Source organism: Salmo salar, chromosome ssa06 (genome assembly GCF_905237065.1).
Source record: "Salmo salar chromosome ssa06, Ssal_v3.1, whole genome shotgun sequence".
NCBI classification, from domain to species: Eukaryota; Metazoa; Chordata; class Actinopteri; order Salmoniformes; family Salmonidae; genus Salmo; species Salmo salar.
In genome coordinates, this window is record NC_059447.1 from 81292812 (window position 1) to 81314633 (window position 21822).

Consider the following 21822-nt stretch of genomic DNA (forward strand, 5'->3'; position numbering starts at 1 on the left):
TAAATTCAATTGATTGGACATGATTTGGAAAGGCACACACCTGTCTATGTGAGTTCCCACAGTTGACAGCGCATGTCAGAGCAAAAACCAATCCATGAGGTCAAAGGAATTGTCTGTAGAACTCCATGACAGGATTGTGTTGAGGCACAGATCTGGGGAATGATACCAAAAAAAGTGTCTGCAGCGTCGAAGATCCCCAAGAACACAGTGGCCTCCATCATTATTAAATGGAAGAAGTTCGGAACCATCAAGACTTCATAGAGCTGTCCACCTGGCCAAACTGAGCAATCGGGAGAGAAGGTCCTTGGTCAGGGAGGTGAACAAGAACCCAATGGTCACTCTGACAGAGCTCCAGAGTTCCTCTGTGGAGATGGGAGAATCTTCCACAAGGACAACCATCTCTGCAGCACTTCACCAATCAGGCCTGTATGGTAGAGTGGCCAGACAGAAGCCAGTAGCATTTTTTTTGTACTTTTTTGTTAATACATTTTCCAAAATTTATAAAATTCACCGTTTTTTCTTTCTCATTATGTCGAGATTGATGAGGACAAAAAAAACGATTTAATCAATTTTAGAATAAGGCTGTAATGTAACAAAATATGGAAAACGTCAAGGGGTCTGAATACTTCCCAAATGCATTGTATAAATGCAGATGCCAAGTTGGCAGTGAGGGATTTAGGTCTCCACTGATGAAAACATATGTTGTGGCCTATTAATAATGTGAGACACGGTGTGCTGTGGTCAAGACTCTGGGAACACCATGTTCTCCTTAAATACATACAGGAACAGCAGCCAGGGTTTAAGACCCTCCACGGATACACCCTGTGCCCTGCCATTGTCCGCTCTGAAAAGAGGAGCATGTTAATCACACATAAAGCCCAGAGTTGAGCAGAGGGTCTGGTGAGCTCAGAATGAATGCATACACACACCATCCCAATTGGTGTAATTGTGGTCAGAAAGAGAAAGGCTAAACACACACACACACACACACAGGGGGAATCACTTTTCTCCTTTACAGAGAAATTCTGACTTCAATTTTTATATAGAGACTTTTTTTTACACTCTTCTATACTCAATATTTAATTATGTTTCCTATCTACTGTTCCTCTGGACAACACAATGCAGACAATCTCAGTATGTTGTGAGGGGAGACTAAATGCTGAAGGGAGAGAACAAAAGACTGCTGTAAATTAAAGCTCATCCACTTTACATAATGAGGGAGAAGGACATATAAAAGAATGCCTTGAGGTCCAGCTGAAAAAGTCCAAGAGAGAAGGAATAAAATATGTGTGCTTAAATACAGCAGTTATATGGCAATAACCACATCCAACCTCTGCTTACATCCGTTTGCTTCTGTCCAGATCTTTTACTCTGATTTCACAATTCATTCGCGGTTTCCTGTTTCCTGAGCGACATGTTATTTTGTCTGAAGCCTGAAGAAGCTAAGCCTACAGCTCTCATCTCTGCAGCGCTGGACGGAAACACTCTTCTATGTGACGTCAATTAAACCATGGTAGCTACCCACACACTTCAGCTCTGACGGCAATTGTCCTGTTTTTGGATGCCTGCGTCAGCAAGACCTTTTTAAAATCACCACATGGCATACATGGAATCAGTTGACCATATTTGCAATTTCCATGATGTGTTAAAGAGTTTTTCAGACATTGTATTATCACCGAGGTACCGGATCTAGAATTTATCTCATTTGGCTATAAATAAGTTTCAGTCTTCACAGTCGCAGCTACCTCCGTCTCCCTGTGCGCCTGGATGATGACGTGCTCGTCCAGGCAGAACGATAGATTTCAACAGCATTACTTCATAAAATCTAGTCTTTCTATTGGCAAATTAACTATTTAATTGGTATTAGTAAACGGCGACTAAATAATTCGAGTTTTGTCCACTGCATTCTGAGTGTTTGTTGGCTCGTGGAACAAACGGACCATGCATCTGAACCACTCCGCGGACCACGAGACCACTCTCCGTGGCGGGAAAAGGGGTCAGCTCGAGCTCTCCTCCGATGCCGTCAATAGTTGGGCATCCTCAAAATCCCAACAGGTATTCGTATGCCTATTCTACCTAAATTAAAATTACACGTTTGCTTCAAATAGCCTACTTTGTGATATTTTTTTTTTACCATATATAGCCTATATTAATTCGTTGATTAATTATGATAAAATGTAAATGAAGTGTAGGCAAGGCAAATAGGCTAAGGCAACAATTTCATTATTGAGTAGTACTACTTGGAAACAAGCTAAGACTGAGGCAGCCATAGCCTACCACTTAATAATGCAAAAGCTCATGTAGCCTACTGTTTTTCAATTGTTATTTTTCTATCCCTCTCCAGTATCCTGTCAAAATGCAGCTACCCAGCAGTTCCTTCATCCCCACCATCAATGCCATCACGTCCAGTCAGGAGCTGCAGTGGATGATCCAGCCAGCTATTCTAGCCTCCAAGCCTGGCCACTGCCTACGCTCTCACCCCTACCAGCCCCTGGACATCAGCAGTAGCCTGGGGCCTGGGAGCCACACAAGGCTCGGGGTAATACGGACAGTGGGCAACACGCATGGAAGGAGCAGGCGTAGTGATCAGGTAACAGTAAGGAAACACACTGTACAGGAAGACCGAGAGGCTTTGACTAAGGGATATGGATATGTTGTTAATATTGTGGATATAATAATAAAAAAAATATTGTTATTGCAATATACAGTTTTTCACAGTAGATCAAAATATCAATATATTCATACTGCAATATATATTTTTTCCGTAAGTAGCCTATAGCAGTGGTTCCCAACTCAGTACAGCTTTAAACTTTTTCTTGGACATTGTAATAGTAGAATGTACATGGTGCGATTTCTAAATCGTGTAGTGCATCATCAGTTCCTCATGTCATGTCAGTCATTGTGAACTTTAGTGAGCTATTTGTCAGAAATGACCAGATCAACTAGCGCATGTCAGCTAATGTTTTTTTATGTTGGTTTTTAGCCCATATATATTGTTGTAAAAAACAAATGCACTCAAATATCACATGCATACACTTTAGGCATGGCAAAATGTGTAGATTTGCAGGAAATAAGCTTACAACCAGCAAAATACTCTCCACCAACAAGGAGTGTGAACAGTCTGTGTCATGAACAGTGCTTGTGCCTGTAGACATAGATGCTGGAAGGGGGGCCCAAATGAAAAGGTTTTGGAACCCCTGGTCTATAGTATCTATCTCATGTTAGAGTTGACCGTTTTTATTCAAATGAATGGCATATCCAGCCAAATGCTGTTTCTCACTGTTTCTCACTGTTTTCCATCAACAGTTGAACCCAGCTGAAGAGGAGAGGAGAAGGTTGCGGAGAGAAAGGAACAAGCTGGCTGCTGCCAAGTGTCGCAACCACAGGAAGGAGCTGACCGACCAACTGCAAGGAGTGAGTCCAAACAGAGAGAATGACCAGTCAGTCAATACTGTAGCTCAACCTACCTACTGTTTTGTAAGCATAGATGGATGTTGATGGTTATGAACTATGAACTCTTGTTGTCTGTCCTATAAGGAGACTGATGAACTGGAGAGAGAGCAGGCCAGCTTGAAGACCCAGGTTGAGAGGCTCCAGGAGGAGAGAGAGAAGCTGGAGCGCGTGCTAGTGTTGCATGCCCCAGTGTGTCTACTGGGCTGTGACGGGCATCCCCAGGCTCAGCCACTGCCCCCTCTCGCCCCGACCATGTACCCCACAGCCACCTCCCCCCTGGCCAAACCCCTGAGCCCCCCTCCCACGATAAAGCAGGAGCCCCAGGAGGAGATGCTGTTCTCCTTTCACCACCATGAACACTGCGCCATCAAACCCACCTATCGCCATGTAGAAGAGTACTGTCCCAGTGTCGACTGCTTCACCACCCCATCCATGGTGAGCTGCAGCCCAGCCCATTTGGTGGATCTATCCTGTCCCATGCTGTCTCACCATCACCCCAGCCTGGGTGAGCAGGATAGGGCTGAGTCCTCATTCCGGGAAGAGGCCCTTCCCAACAACTTGCTCTCCAAGCCTCTCCCTGGTAGTGACATGAGTCTTGAGGATGGACTACTGGGACCACGATTCTCCCCCACCTTGTTGACTCTGTAGGGCAATGATTTACAGTAAAGTGGACAAATATAATGTACAGCACTATACTGTACTTTAATCACTATGGAATGTTCAGATGCTATTCTTTGAAATACTTGACCAGCATCGGATTTGGTCTGCCTGGTATAATGGAATCGTCCCAAAAGTACAAGCTCCATGCTAAGGCCTAGATTCAATCAGATCAAGTGTTAAACTGTGATAGCAGACACACGAATAATGAATGTTTTTGCTGTCAGAGGTGGAACTGCGTTGGAGCCGTCAAATCGGTGAGTAGCTGCTCTTGCGATCATTGTCAAGAAGCCACATCTGTCCCCACTCGCTTTGGAAGTTCAGAGCGAGAAAGTGAAGACTATAATAATTACGCTCAAATTGAAAAATAATTAAACTATATAAAGAGGATTTCTATCAGCCTAATTGATGTGTAGATTCCATCTCACATTCCAGTGTTCCAACTTGGAAACAAGGCTGCATGGGATTTCTGTTAATTGGACTCTGTGAAGCCAATGGCAATGTCCGCTTTAGGTATAATGCCTGGAGCCACTTGTGGATTTGACAGCTCTAACAGCAGTTCCACCTCTGACACCACCAAAACAACCGCTATGCTGATGTCACTAAAGCGGATCTGATTGAATAGAGCACTTTCTCAAGCAGAGACTAGGCTATAGTATACTGTCAAGTATCTAAAAGTTTTTGACATGTGTATTTTACTGAGCTCTGGAGAGGATTCTTCCCTTGTAAGAGGAAGATAAAGGTTTAACTAGATATTCTTTTCAAGTTTGGCTCTTGTCAATACGTCAATACTTCAATCATATCCATTTTCAAACTGAAAATCGATTGACTGGTAGTTTGGTTTGTTAGACACTAGATGGTGCTGCAAGACATTGCCTTGGCACAACTGTAAAGCACTACTGTAAATTTCAATGGCAAATATTTATTAACCATTAGTTCTGTTTAGTATTTAATTGCTGTGCCATTTATTAAAGACAATCTGTATGTAGAAGCCATTTTATGATTTTAAGTTGGAGTAATGGTTGTCACGACAACACTGACTAATTTTCTACAGTCAAATGTGATATGAACACAATGCAACATTACTTACCATACATCTGAGGTAGAAGTGTCAAAGCAATAGTCATCCACAATGATTTGCTATAATGTTGACCTTTATTTTTATCTCATATTGTTTGTTATTCATTCTTGACGGTTTTCATTAGGTTTCAATGTATTATTCGAGGCTGTACAATAAATTAATATGAAGAGTATTTGTTGTATAGTTTGCTGTGTGAAACATATTTTAAAATATGAATTGCTGGCAGTATGATCATAATATATAAGACCTCTCTGTGAGAATACAGACTCGGGACATAACGGACAAAAAGTTAACATACACCTTAGCCAAATACATTTCAACTCAGTTTTTCACAATTCCTGACATTAATCAAAGTAAAAATTCCTTGTTTTCGGTCAGTTAGGATCACTACTTTATTTTAAGAATGTGAAATGTCAGAATAATAGTGGAGAGAATTATTTATTTCAGCTATTATTTCTTTCATCACATTCCCAGTGGGTCAGACGTTTACATACACTCAATTAGTATTTGGTAGCAGTGCCTTTAAATTGTTTATCTTGGGTCAAACATTTTGGGTAGCCTTCCACAAGCTTCCCACAATAAGTTGGGTGAATTTTGTCCCATTCCTCCTGACAGAGCTGGTGTAACTGAGTCAGGTTTGTAGGCCTCCTTGCTCGCACACGCTTTTTCAGTTCTGCCCACAAATTTTCTGTAGGATTGAGGTCAGGGCTTTGTGATGGCCACTCCAATACCTTGACTTTGTTGTCCTTAAGCCATTTTGCCACAACTTTGGAATTATGCTTGGGGTCATTGTCCATTTGGAAGACCCATTTGCAACCAAGCTTTAACTTCCTGACTGATATCTTGAGATGTTGCTTCAATATATCCACATAATTTTCCTCCTCATGATGCCATCTATTTTGTGAAGTGCACTAGTCCCTCCTGCAGCAAAGCACCCCCACAACATGATGCTGCCACCCCCGTGCTTCACGGTTGGGATGGTGTTCTTCAGTTTGCAAGCGTCCCCCTTTTTCCTCCAAACATGACGAGGGTCATTATGACCTTACAGTTACATTTTTGTTTCATCAGACCAGAGGACATTTCTCCATGTCTCTTCTTCCTGAGCGGTATGACGGCTGTGTGGTCCCATGGTGTTTATACTTGCTTACTATTGTTTGTACAGATGAACGTGGTACCTTCAGTCGTTTGGAAATTGCTCCCAAGGATGAACTAGACTTGTGGAGGTCTACAATTTTTTTTCTGAGGTCTTGGCTGATTTCTTTAGATTTTCCCATGATGTCAAGCAAAGAGGCACTGAGTTTGAAGTTAGGCCTTGAAATACATCCACAGGTACACCTCCAATTGACTCAAATGATGTCAATTAGCCTAAAATTTACATTTACGTCAAATTGGTGCATTCACCTTAAGAAATCCAGTGGAACAACCACTTTACAATAGTACATCTATATGTTTTTTGGGGGGGGGTTAGAAGGATTACTAATCCTATCCCAGGTATTCCTTAAAGAGGTGGGGTTTCAGGTGTCTACAGAAGCTTCTAAAGTCATGACATCATTTTCTGGAATTTTCCAAGCTGTTTAAAGGCACAGTCAACTTAGTGTATGTAAACTTCTGACCCACTGGAATTGTGATACAGTGAATTATAAGTGAAGTAATGTGTCTGTAAACAATTGTTGGAAAAATGATTTGTGTCATGCACAAAGTAGATGTCCTAGCGGACTTGCCAAAACTATCGTTTGTTAACAACAAATGTGTGGAGTGGTTGAAAAACAAGTTTTAATGACTCCAACCTAAGTGTATGTAAACTTCTGACTTCAACTGTACATATGATGCAATTGTAACAGCTACATAGAGCATTATTAAAGCTTTATAATACATTCCACTTGGAAGATGTATGCCACAAATGTACAACTAAACCAGAGGACCAAAATGCAAAAATCATGTTCATTGTTTGCTTATGAATGTGTTACGTGAATGCTAACATTGAAATCATACAATCAAATATATATTCCAATCATACACCATGCGTTTTACTCCGCTGCTACTTTCAGGTGAGGGATATTAGCAGTTGTCAGTTCTTGGAAGAATTCTGTCTGAACTTTAACCTTCAGTGTTGTTGACCTGTAGTCCTGTGTACTGATGCAAATCAATACATATCACAGTCTATAAATGATCGTGCACTCTTCCCCTCTTCTTAGTGACATGATATTCATCACATACTTCCAGTTGATCTTGCATTTCCCAGACACATTATAGAAATGTATTCTCTGCTTCTAGCTTTTTTTTCTCCATCCTTGTAAAGGTACTACAGTGTACTACTGTTATTGTTGCAAAACACTTATGAAAACGGATGAAATCAACATATTGCTGAGCAATCTGTAGATCTCCTGAGCTGGTTACTAAGCAACATACATATATATATATATATATATATATATATATATATATATATAAAATATGATATATATAATCATTTTTTGATGAGTTGGGAATGCCTTGCTTCTCCATGTGGAGTCAATTTACCATTGGAAGAGTAAGGTCAGTCAACACAGTGAGTATCTCATAGGTGGCCTAGATGTACTACCTAGACTCTAGGTCCTGGAGCAATAGAAGCAACGCTCCAGTGCCAGAGGACATTGGAGCCCAACCGACACCCTTGTGGAAGGATTTCTACAGTGCCAGAGGACCTTGGAGCCCAACCGACACCCTTGTGGAAGGATTTCTACAGTTCCAGAGGACCTTGGAGCCCAACCGACACCCCTGTGGAATGTTTTCTACAGTGCCAGATGTCTTTGGAGCCCAACCCACACCCCTGTGGAAGGATTTCTACAGAGCCAGATGTCCTTGGAGCCCAAACAACACACCTGTGGAAGGATTTCTACAGAGCCAGATGTCCTTGGAGCCCAAACAACACCCCTGTGGAAGGATTTCTACAGTGCCAGAGGTCCTTGGAGCCCAATCGACACCCCTGTGGAAGGATTTCTTTCTCTGCCCCAAACTCCTCTTTAGGCTGAGGGAAGGGAGTTTTGGTTGCATGCTGACAGAAGTGCTAGTGCTAGGACCATTGGACACAACTCATACGCCTTATTCTCTCTTCATATCAGCCGTAAACAAGAGAAGAAAAAAGTTGTCATATGACCAACAGGAAGGAAGGCCGGATACTGTGGATTGTAGATCCCTTCACTATTCATCAGCATATCATACTAATCTCAGTGTGTTGTTGAGGTGTGTGTTAAAGGAGAAGACCCCATGAAGACTAGCAGACCTCAGGAAGACCCATGTAGACTCCCGTGGACCCCAAGGAAGACTAGCAGACCTCAGCAAGACCCATGTAGACTCCCATGGACCCCAAGGAAGACTAGCAGACCTCAGGAAGACCCATGTAGACTACTGTTGACCCCAAAGAAGACTAGCAGACCTCAGGAAGACCCATGTAGACTCCTGTGGACCCCAAGGAAGACTAGCGGACTTCAGGAAGACCCCTATAGAATCCTGTAGACCCCAAGGAAGTCTAGTGGACCCCAGCAAATCTGCAGTGGTCTAAATGTTCCATGCTGTAACCATGCTTAGGAAGGGAAATAAAGAGAAAAAGCCTAATGCAGCCTGGGAAGTATGCACCTGAATTGTTTTTCTCCTCCATTAACACTTAATTTCTCTACTTCTTTCCTCTGGTAACTCCTCCTTTCCTTACCTTTCCGAATCTTCTCACCTGTCCTTTAATCTCTTTCCCATCCATCACCTGTGCTCTCATCACCTTCCTTTTAATCCTCCTCTCCTCACCTTCACTCTCATTCTCATTTCATCTACTCACTGAAGGATGAGAGGGGCCTAGGGTCTGTTGTGGCATCCTTCAGACGCAGACTGCTACAACACAAACATTTTCCTGATTCTGCATAAGGTAAGTACTGTCGTGACTCTTGTCTCTGTTTAGTGTTAGCAGTATAGTCACGGAACCATTGCAGAGTTGCAAAGAAAAAGCCATCTCTCAGACTGGCCAATAAAAATAAAAGATGGGCAAAAGAACACAGTCACTGGACAGAGGAACGCTGCCTAGAAGGCCAGCATCCTGGAGTCGTCTCATCACTGTTGACATTGAGACTGGTGTTTTGCGGGTACTATTTAATGAAGCTGCCAATTGAGGACTTGTGAGGCATCTGTTTCTCAAACTAGACACTCTAATGTACTTGTCCTCTTGCTCAGTTGTGCACTGGGGCCTCCCACTCCTCTTTCTCTTTTTTAATCCAGTCAGATAAACACTCAACAGCCTACCCGACCGCTCAGGGCTTCCGCATGGTCCTAAAGCACACCGTCGCCTCGTTTTGTATCACATTCCAATGATAAAACTTGGGGGGGCAAAAATTCAATTTCAGAATGTGTCCCCCTCCGTCCCCAGTGGAAATTGTGCCCCTGGGTTTTACTGTATACCATCTTCTCACATCAGATAGCGCTGTGTGACGTGTTAGGATGACTCCGTCTGACGGAAGACAATGACCATGACTAATTGACACAGGGTGCAAAAACATGGACTATAGTCTTGACAGAAAAGGTGGACATGGGGATGATGAACTGGAAAACATGAGCATGACAAACCACTCTTTTATATGGATTCAGGGGATGTTCTATACCTTACAATTACCATGGCATTGTTGAATACTCGTTTCCGATTGGATTGAAGGGCATTATAGATTCTCTACGTCGTTCATTATTTTCCATAGAATGCATAGCCCCTTGTTGATTATCCCTTACATAATGCATGTGATCATTTTCATCACTGCTTGTCATTTGCATTTGCTCATTTGTGTCACAATATTCTCCTTCGTCTGAAGATATCTCAAAATCACTGTCAGAAAAGGTGGACCAATACGCAGCGGGTTGCGTGCGCAACATCATTTTTATTAACTATGATGTACACGGAAAACAATAAACACGAAATGAACGAGTGACAGTTTCACAGGCTATACAAATACTTACAGCAGTGCGAAATAAAACAACCCACAACCCCAAGAGAAAAACACACACCTAATATATGACTCCCAATCAGGAACAACGATATCCAGCTGTTCCTGATCGGGAGTCACAAGACTAACACAGAAACAGAACAACTAGAAACTACATACAACACACAACTTCTGCCACGTCCTGACCAAATACTAAACAACTACTCCCTCTTTTTTTATTTTTTTTCACCTTTATTTAACCAGGTAGGCAAGTTGAGAACAAGTTCTCATTTACAATTGCGACCTGGCCAAGATAAAGCAAAGCAGTTCGACAACATACAAAAACACAGAGTTACACATGGAGTAAAACAACATACAATCAATGATGCAGTAGAAGAAAAAAAAATAAGACTATATACAATGTGAGCAAATGATGTGAGATAAGGGAGGTAAAGGCAAAAAAATGCCATGGTGGCAAAGTAAATAAAGTATAGCAAGAAAAACACTGGAATGGTAGATTTGTAGTTTGAAGAAAGTTCAGAGATAAAATATAAATAATATGGTGCAAAGGAGCAAAATAAATAAAATAAATAAATACAGTAGGGGAAGAGGTAGTAGTTTGGGCTAAATTATAGATGGGCTATGTACAGGTGCAGTGATCTGTGAGCTGCTCTGACAGCTGGTGCTTAAAGCTAGTGAGGGAGATAAGTGTTTCCAGTTTTCCTCTGCTGGTCAGGACGTGACAGTACCCCCCCCCCCTAAAGGTGCAGACCCCGGAATGCACCTTAAAAGAAAACAGACAAAAAAATTCCCCCAATACTACAAAAAATAAAAATAAATACCCCCTAAACAAAAAGGGGAGGGAAAAGAGGGTGGCTGCCGTCAACGACGGCACCTGTGCTACACCCCCCCTCCGCAACCCACCTATATTGGAGGCGGCTCAGGTGCGGGACGTGGACCCCGCTCCACCCTTGGCGTCACCCACTTAGGTGGCGTCCCTGGCCGCGTCGGAGGACTGGTGGGCGACCCTGACTGCGCCCGGCTGGCGGGCGATTCCTGCTGCGCCCGGCTGGCGGGCGACCCTGGCTGCGCCCGGCTGGCGGGCGACTCTTGCTGCGCTCGCCTGGCTGATGACCCTGGCGGCTCCAGACTGGCGGGCGGCTCTGGCAGCTCCAGACTGGCGGGCGGTTCTGGCGGCTCCAGACTGGCGGGCGGCTCTGGCGGCTCCAGACTGGCGGGCGGCTCTGGCGGCTCCAGACTGGCGGGCGGTTCTGGCGGCTCCAGACTGGCGGGCGGCTCTGGCGGCTCCAGACTGGCGGGCGGCTCTGGCGGCTCCAGACTGGCGGGCGGCTCTGGCGGCTCCAGACTGGCGGGCGGCTCTGGCGGCTCCAGACTGGCGGGCGGCTCTGGCGGCTTCAGACTGGCGGGCGGCTCTGGCGGCTCCAGACTGGCGGGCGGTTCTGGCGGCTCCAGACTGGCGGGCGGCTCTGGCGGCTCCAGACTGGCGGGCGGCTCTGGCGGCTCCAGACTGGCGGGCGGCTCTGGCGGCTCCAGACTGGCGGGCGGTTCTGGCGGCTCCAGACTGGCGGGCGGCTCTGGCGTCTCCAGACTGGCGGGCGGCTCTGGCGGCTCCAGACTGGCGGGCGGCTCTGGCGGCTCCAGACTGGCGGGCGGCTCTGGCGGCTCCAGACTGGCGGGCGGCTCTGGCGGCTCCAGACTGGCGGGCGGCTCTGGCGGCTTCAGACTGGCGGGCGGCTCTGGCGGCTCCAGACTGGCGAGGCTGGGCTGACGCACTAGAAGCCTGATGCGTGGGGCTGGTACTGGACGTGCCAGCCTGGAGACACGCACCTCAAGGCTAGTGCGTGTAGCGGGAAACACTGGACCATAGAGACGCACTGGCAGTCTCGAGCGCAGGACTGGCATCACCCCTACTGGCTGGATGCCCACTTTTCCCCTGGCACATGCGGGGCGCTGGTACTGCGCGTACCGGCCTGAAAATACCCGGACTCGCCACAGCACCCATCACCCCAAAGCACGGAACCTGTCCAGTATGTCTCTGCCCAAAAAGGGTACGGGGAGCTGGCCTGGGGCTCCATCCATGCCCAGCCAAACTACCCTTGTGCCCCCCCCCCAAAACATTATTGGGGCTGCCTCTCGGGCTCCCTTACCAGCCGTGTTCCCCGGTCCTCACCAGATTTCCTCCGCTGCTTGGTCCTTTTATGGTGGGTTGTTCTGTCACGATATTCTCCTTCGTCTGAAGATATCTCAAAATCACTGTCAGAAAAGGTGGACCAATACGCAGCAGATTGCGTGCTCAACATCATTTTTATTAACTATGATGTACACGGAAAACAATAAACACGAAATGAACGAGTGACAGTTTCACAGGCTATACAAATACTTACAGCAGTGCGAAATAAAACAACCCACAACCCCAAGAGAAAAACACACACCTAATATATGACTCCCAATCAGGAACAACGATATCCAGCTGTTCCTGATCGGGAGTCACAAGACTAACACAGAAACAGAACAACTAGAAACTACATACAACACACAACTTCTGCCACGTCCTGACCAAATACTAAACAACTACTCCCTCTGCTGGTCAGGACGTGACAAATTGTTACCACATCAAATTATGTTACTATGTCACGACTTCTGCCGAGGTCGATGCCCCTCCTTCCTCGGGTGGTGCTCAACGGTCGATGTCACCGGTCTTCTAGCCATCATTGATCAGTTTTTCATTGGTTTTGTCTTGTCTTCCTACACACCTGTTTCCAATCCCATTAATTACATGTTGTGATTGTTTGTGATGTTATGTTGCGTGTGTATTTTGTATCGGTGTGCGTTATTTTACCAATGTTATTTTGTACATTGGTTTTGGAGTTTGTTTTTGTCATTAAATACTCCAGTTTAACCAATTTGGTTTCTCTTGCGCCTGACTTCCCTGCCACCTACATACACGATTATGACAGAATCACCGACCAAAATATTGAAGTCAGCAGGAGAAGATACCCCAGACAGAGAGGTGGAGGAGCGCATCCAGGAGAATGTGGAGAAGCTACACCATTTATGTGCCACCATGGATCACGTTGTCCAGAATATGGACCACTGGCAGAGACAGGGAATTCGTCCAGCGCCTCCACCAGCCCAACCGGGCTGCTCAAATTAGAACTTTATCTGGCCACGGTCCACCCAGTTCCAACTGACCGTGAGAAGAGTTTCGCCCTTGTCTCGTGCCTCACCGGGAGAGCCCTGGAATGGGCCAGCGCTGTGTGTGGAGAAGGAGATGCGGCGTTGGACTTTTTGGCTCTCGCCTTCTGTAAAAGGAAGGCGACCCAATTACCACCCCATCGACAGGGGGATTGTGCGATAAATCTCATGGTAGACGCTGCACTTCCCAAGAGTCACGTGTATCCCCTGTCACAAGCGGAGACGGTGGCTATGGACGGTGGCTATGGAGACATATATCTCCGAATCCCTGCGTCAGGGGTACATTAGGTCCTCCATTTCACCCGGTGGGATACAGTTACCCACTACGATTCAGTTAATGCACGGGGCGCGCTTCTTCACTAAACTGGATCTCAGGAGTGCGTACAACTTGGTGCGTATCCGAGAGGGGGACGAGTGGAAGACAGCATTTAGTACCACCTCAGGGCATTATGAGTACCTCGTCATGCCGTAAGGGTTGAAGAATGCTCCATCAGTCTTCCAATCTTTTGTAGACGAGATTTTCAGGGACCTACACGGGCAGGGTGTAGTGGTGTATATCGATGACATTCTGATATATATTCTGATATATGGATCCCACTCCCATAATTCCAGCCTCTTGTTTGGTGGCACCGGTAGTGTGGAAGCTGGACGCGGATATTGAACGGGCATCACGTGCAGAGCCCGTTCCCCCTGAGTGTCCAGCTGGGCGTCGGTACATTCCGTTTGCTGTCCGCGACCGATTGATCTACTGGGCTCACACGTCACCCTCCTATGGTCATCCTGGGATTGAGTGGACGATGCGCTGTCTTAGTGGGAGGTACTGGTGGCCTACTTTAGCTAAAGACGTGAGGGTTTATGTTTCCTCCTGCTCAGTGTGCGCTCAGTGCAAGGCTCCTAGACACCTACCCAGGGGTAAGTTACAACCCTTACCCGTTCCACAACGGTCCTGGTTGCACTTGTCAGTGGATTTTATAACTGATCTTCCACCTTCACAAGGTAACACCACGATCCTGGTCGTTGTGGATCGGTTTTCTAAGTCCTGTCGTCTCCTCCCTTTGCCCGGTCTCCCTACGGCCCTACAAACGGGCAGATGGAGAGAGTGTTTGTTTTTGTCATTAAATACTCCAGTTTAACCAATTTGGTTTCTCCTGCGCCTGACTTCCCTGCCACCTACATACACAATTATGACATACCGGTTTACAATGGCTATTATACAGTATTTACTACAGTTAAGTTATATTTACTCTTATTGTCTTTAACTTGTATAAAATATTATACAGATATATTCCTCTTACAGACCTCTCCTAGCTAGGAGCTCGAGCATGATAAGGGAACTGTCTTTTTCGCGGTGAGAAAAGACTCCCTGAGTCAGTCATTGTACTCTGCTCCAGGCTGGATGGATGCTCATCCTGTTGATTAGGACCCAAAGATATTCGCTCTATTGAGCGAATATCCTTTCCGTCTGGAGCTCCAGTACACCACACAGCCACAACGAGGATTAAAACACATCTCACAGGGTATTTATGGGGATGAACACCACAAAGTGCTCGTCTCCCACTCTCCCGTCCTAAATGCTCCACGGTACGCTCCATAGCCACTGAGGTCATAGGGTGAAACTCTAACCAATTTTTGTTTCTCTGTTATTAGGGGGAAGAGAGTGAAATCTCATTCTGCTGATTTCAGATTAGCTCATCAGTAGCCATGTGATGTGCTGAGCCGAACTAAGCTATGCCAAGTTATGTTGAAAATAACAAAACCAGCGCTGTGTGGTTCGAGTCGGCATGATAGTGTGAAAATTATGGTATATGTCTTCCACGGCTCAGGGGCCACAGAGTGACATGGGCCCCAGACTTTTCAGAACTCAATCTGTGATGAAAGAGGTTTGGTTTCAGGTTGAAAACACTCTATATCACTCTTACAGCTACAGGGTGTGCTCAACAGTACAGTTAGACTCCTTTTATCTCTCCCTCTCTCTCTCTCTCTCGCTCTCATTTCTATTATCATGTGGATGAAAGATTCAGACAAGACTGGCACTGTTTTAAGTACTCATGGCCTTTCATTAATGATTCTCTATTGTTGCATATTCTCTATAAAATATACCAAAAAAATCCCGTGGGTATGTAAATGGTGATAAAACATTGATAAAACGTCTATCTGTGAGTACACAGCCCATCATTTTATACCGCAGCATCAATATTCAACAAAGACAGAACAATCACATTTCAAGACGAAAGCTTCTCTTTTATTATGGATACATTGATGTCCCCTTCCTCAATAGTTATTTTGGTGAGCTTCCATTTAGTAATGAAAAGAGAATGCATTTCCTGCTGTGTGTCTGGTGTCCCGTGGTGATGATGTCAGAGGGTTCCATTCTGATGGACTGTCAGGGGAGCATCCTGCCAACTGTTGCCAAGTGACAACATTAGAGGCAGGGGAATCAACATGTCAACTAGGACTAGTATGAATTTCCTCCACAAATAAGTCAACCTATAAAGGAAGTCTTTATGAAAAAGATATAGGGAATAAGCCTGCAGGGGGTGTAGGCCTGTATCACTAAAGTCAAAATGCATGAATAAGTATATAGTACGTGTAGGGAGTGTACAGAGTTGACAATGCACCCTTTAAATAGACACTTTACAAACAGTATGCGTCCTTATTTTTTGTTTTGTTTGCTACTATAGGGCTCTATAGTGTGACCATTTTACGCGAATATGCGCCTAAATATTTTTTATTTTATTTAGCAGCATCAGTGCGCCTAGAAAATGAAGGATTCTAGCTTCATTACCTAAAATATTTTGCATTGTGCTACTAAATGTATTTGTGTGAGCCTACATTTTCAATTTAGGCGCACACCTACTCCTTATAAAAAAGGTCAGCATAGAGCCCTGCACTATGGGTGGTATAGAAGGTAGAGTAAATGTCATCAGGTTTGAGGAGTAACTGATTACAAAGAAAACTGTAATCAATTACAGTGCATTTGGTAAGTATCCAGACCACTTCCCCTTTTCCAGATGTTGTTACATTACAGCCTTTTTCTAAAATTGATTAAATATCAATCAATGAAATGTATTTAGAAAGCCCTTCTTACATCAGCTGATGTCACAAAGTGCTGTACAGAAACCCAGCCTAAAACCCCAAACAGCAAGCAATGCAGATGTAGAAGCATGGTGGCTAGGAAAAACTCCCTAGAAAGGCCAAAACCTAGGAAGAAACCTAGAGAGGAACCAGGCTATGAGGGGTGGCCAGTCCTCTTCTGGCTGTGCCGGGTGGAGATAACAGAACATGGCCAAGATGTTCAAATGTCATAGATGACCAACAGGGTCAAATAATAATAATCACAGTGGTTGTAGAGAGGTGCAACAGGTTAGCACCTCAGGAGTAAATGTCAGTTGGCTTTTCATAGCAGGTCATTCAGAGTATCTCTACCGCTCCTGCTGTCTCTAGAGAGTTGAAAACAGCAGGTCTGGGACTGGTAGCACGTCCGGTGAACAGGTCAGACATTTTTTCCCTCATCAATCTACACACAATACCCAAAAATAACAAAGCAAAAACAGTTTTTTTGAAATTTTGGCACATTTATTTGAAATAAAAAACACAAAAACCTAATTTACATAAGTAGTCAGACCATTTGCTATGAGACTCGAAATTGAAATCAGGTGCATCTTGTTTCCATTGATCATCCTTGAGATGTTTCTACAACTTGATTGGAGTCCACCTGTGGTAAATTTGTTTGATTGGACATGATTTGGAAAGGCACACACCTCTCTATAGGTATCCCACAGTTGACAGTGCATGTCAGAGCAAAAACCGAACTATCAGGTCGAAGGAATTGTCCGTAGAGCTCCGAGACAGGATTGTGTTGAGGCACAGATCTGGGGAAGAGTACCAAAACACGTCTGCAGCATTGAAGGTCCCCAAGAACACAGTGGCCTCCATCATTCTGAAATAGAAGAAGTTTGGAACCACCAAGACCCTTCCTAGAGCTGGCCGCCTGGCCAAACTGAGCAATCGGGGGAGAAGGGCCTTGGTCAGGGAGGTGACCAAGAACCCGATGGTCACTGTGACAGAGCACTAGAGTTCCTCTGTGGAGATGGGAGAACCTTCCAGAAGGACAACCATCTCTGCAGCACTCCACCAATCAGGCCAGAGATAATAAAGTAGACGGCATCGGTCAAAATTGTGATTTATGACCCTATGTCCTGATGGCGCGTACATGCCCAAACATATGACTATTTTACACCATTTTAAAGACAAGACTCTCGTTAATCTAACCACACTGTCCGATTTCAAACAGGCTTTACAACAAAAGCAAAACATTAGATTATGTCAGCAGAGTACCCAGCCAGAAATAATCAGACACCCATTTTTCAAGCTAGCATATAATGTCACATAAACCCAAACCACAGCTAAATGCAGCACTAACCTTTGATGATCTTCATCAGATGACAACCCTAGGACATTATGTTATACAATACATGCATGTTTTGTTCAATCAAGTTCATATTTATATCAAAAACCAGCTTTTTACATTAGCATGTGACTAGCATGTGACTAGCATTCCCACCGAACACTGCAGGTGAATTTACTAAATTACTCACGATAAACGTTCACAAAAAGCATAACAATTATTTTAAGAATTATAGATACAGAACTCCTCTATGCACTCGATATGTCCGATTTTAAAATAGCTTTTTGGTGAAAGCACATTTTGCAATATTCTCAGTAGATAGCCCGGCATCACAAGGCTAGCTATTTAGACACCCAGCAAGTTTAGCACTCAGAAAAGTCACATTTACTATAAGAAGAATGTTATTACCTTTGCTGTCTTCATCAGAATGCACTCCCAGGACTTCTACTTCAATAACAAATGTTGGTTTGGTTCAAAATAATCCATAGTTATATCCAAACAGCGGCGTTTTGTTCGTGCGTTCAAGACACTATCCGAAAGGGTAAATAAGGGTGACGAGCATGGCGCAATTCGTGACCAAAAAAATCTAAATATTCCATTACCGTACTTCGAAGCATGTCAACCGCTGTTTAAAATCCATTTTTATGCCATTTTTATCGTAAAAAAGCGATAATATTCCGACCGGGAATCTGCATTTAGGTAAACAGAGGAAAAAAATTAAAGCATTCGGTCGACTCGGGCACGCGCCTAAGCCCACAGTACTCTGAGCGGCCACTTGCCAAACGCGATAATGTGTTTCAGCCAGAGCCTGCCTCGATATCCTTCAGCTTTTTCCCGGGCTCTGAGAGCCTATGGGAGCCGTAGGAAGTGTCACGTTATTGCAAAGATCCTAAATCTTCAATAAAAAGAGCCCAGATTAAACACAACTTGTCAGACAGGCCACTTCCTGCATGGAATCTTCTCAGGTTTTGGCCTGCCATATGAGTTCTGTTATACTCACAGACACCATTCAAACAGTTTTAGAAACTTTAGGGTGTTTTCTATCCAAAGCCAATAATTATATGCATATTCTAGTTACTGGGCAGGAGTAGTAACCAGATTAAATCGGGTACGTTTTTTATCCAGCCGTGTCAATACTGCCCCCTAGCCCTAACAGGTTAACGAACGGGAATCTGTAATTTCTCTCTCGCCCCGGTCTGTCGCGGAGAAATCCAATGTTTTATTTTATACGAATAGTCTTTCCTACAACAACATGTTAGAAACATTAAAGGTTATTAAAAAGTGTAGTACTGTGCCAGGTGGCTGACCTGCTGTACAAACATTGTTTATACATAAAAAACATTATTGCATGTTTCAATATTGCGCAGTAAAAATGTTTGGTCTGTACTAAATATTATAAATTAAATAAATGGTTTTAAAGCTGTATCTCACCTTTAACGAAGGGACTCTGCCTTTTCGCTCTAGCAACATGTCTGTCCCGGACAAAAAGGATTCCGGAAAGACGTGTGCATGCGCGGGGGGTGTGTGCATGTGCGGGAGTGTAGGTGTGTGTGTTTCAAAACAAAAAGGGGGTGGGTGTCTCTGCATGGGGGGCTTTTGAAACCAGAAAAGGTGTGTGTGAGGCAGTTTAGGATTGTGTGCATCTCTTCAATTGGGCTTGGCACTTTCGATTTGATTACCACACAAGCCTTCAAATACGTATTTATCTCACCCCCAAGGATGTGGGGACTAAAAAGTCAAACAGCCCAGGCAGAATATATCTTGTCTAGACAACCTCCTACAGTTTAAAACATATGTTATTTCTAATCAGCGAATATACTAACGGTCCCCCACCCCGGGATATAAACTTACAACGGACACCCCCAAGCTGTGCTATGAAGCATAAATGCAATACCGGCAGACAGAATATGTCGAGACAACCGCCTGTGGTTTTTGGGTCTCTAGACATTCGTGGGTACTTTATATGACCCTTTTTGCATACAGGATGTCGCCCGAAAAACGGCACCCCCACTCTGTAAGCTCATTACAGAATATTTCTCGTTAGAGACACGACCGCGGAGCGAGGCTAGCGAAACAGATACTAGCCATTCTGTACGACCGGCTAAAGTGCAACTCCAGACACCAGGCCAACAGCCCCGAACAGCTCAAAGATCAGCTGTGAAACCGTCATAATGTAGCTTTCTGAAGGTGAGTTAGTGAAAATAATATATTAGATTTGGAGAGGTATTTTCAGGGAATTGTTTGGATATTACAATTTGATATTATTGTAATATTAAACAGGAGTTATATGTTGTTGTTTTTTGTTGTTGTTATTTTACCGATATTCTAAAACGGATGGACAACGATTTTTTTAGGTAATATGTCAAATGCATGTATTGTTATATTTAAAAAATGTATATATAGTATAAATATATGTTAATATTAGTTTAACGTTTGTAGGATCGACCCTTTACACAGTTAATCCGGGGAATAGATGATTTGGAACAGCCTTCGTTAGAGGGGGTTTCAGTGGAGCAAAACGCGTGCAGCCAGTCCCCATCACACTATTGTCGACGTAAGTCCAATAATAAAATCCATAAGAATATTTATACATTAAAAACAAAAAGTGTGAACCCTATATTAAAAGCTATTTTTTGTGTTTACAGCTGACAGACCACAAAGAAGGATCACTGCTGCATTATGTACTCTGAAAGATGACATAGATGCTATTCTCCCGTTCTGTATGCACCGAGAATCGTCACATCAACTCCCCCGGGAACCACCACCCGCAGGCTCCATATTCCCGACCCAAACAAGCAACGCACAACTTGTGCGCAAGTGCATTGCGCAGAATCACCCCAGCCCGAAAAGTGTTACTGGGCCGGAAACTTACTGCTTCAAGAAACGGCGCTACATGGACAAGGTATGAAGCCATTATATATGTTATTAGTTTGTCACAGCTGTCTTCAGGAAAGGACCAAAATGCAGCAGAGTTAGTGTTCGTCATCTTGAATTTAATAGAAAGAACACTATACCAAAAACAAACTGAGAAAACTGACAGCCAACAGTCCTGTCAGGTGCAACCACACTAAACAAGAAACAATTACCCACAACCCCACAGAAAAACACACACTCCTATATAGGACTCCCAATCAAAGGCAACTCAACACACCTGCCTTCAATTGGGAGTCCTAATCACCAACACAACCATTCACACACACACAAACCCTGCCACATCCTGACCAAAACTAATCCAATTGCTCCCTCTGCTGGTCAGGATGTGACAGTACCCCCCCCTCAAGGTGCAGACCCCGTAATGCACCTTACAAAAAGAAAACACAACAAAAATTCCCCAATACCCCAACAAAACCAATAAACAATAACCCCTAAACATTAAGGGAGGGAAGGCCGTCAACGACGGCACTGTGCTACACCCTCCCTCCCCAACCCACCTATCCTGGAGGTGGCTCAGGTGCGGGACGTGGACCTCTCTCCACCTTCGGCGTCGCCCACTTCGGTGGTGCCGATAGCTGCGCCGGGCAGACGGGCCACTCGGGCTGACCCTGGCAGGCGGGCCACTCGGGCTGGGCCGAAGGACAGGCGGGCCACTCGGGCTGGGCCGGGCAGTCTGGCCACTCTGGCAGCTCCTGACTAGCGGGCGGCTCTGGCGACTCATGGCTGGCGGGCGGCTCTGGCGACTCATGGCTGGCGGGCGGTTCTGGCGACTCATGGCTGGCGGGCGGCTCTGGCGACTCATGGCTGGCGGGCGGCTCTGGCGACTCATGGCTGGCGGGCGGCTCTGGCGACTCATGACTGGCGGGCGGCTCTGGCGACTCATGACTGGCGGGCGGCTCTGGCGACTCATGACTGGCGAGGCTGGGCTGACTCACTAGACGCCTGATGCGTGGGGCTGGTACCGGACGTGCCAGGCTGGAGACACGCACCTCCATGCTAGTGCGTATAGCGGGAAACACCGGACCGTAGAGGCGCACTGGCGGTCTTGAGCGCAGGGTTGGCATCACCCCTTCCGGCTCGATGCTCACCTCGCCCTGGCACATGCGGGGCGCTGGTACTGTGCCTACCGGCCTGAAAAT

General features: G+C 45.1%; 1 protein-coding gene across 1 annotated transcript; it reads left to right on the forward strand.

Annotated features, from left to right (window-relative positions):
• The first annotated feature begins 1300 nt into the window (after positions 1–1300).
• On the forward strand, positions 1301–5363 carry LOC106608192 (fos-related antigen 2). The gene is made up of 4 exons (XM_014205991.2): positions 1301–2055; positions 2345–2590; positions 3307–3414; positions 3538–5363. Exons 1-4 carry the CDS (start codon positions 1942–1944, stop codon positions 4099–4101), a joined length of 1032 nt encoding a protein of 343 aa, XP_014061466.1. The 5' UTR covers positions 1301–1941; the 3' UTR covers positions 4102–5363.
• The last annotated feature ends 16459 nt before the right edge of the window (positions 5364–21822 follow it).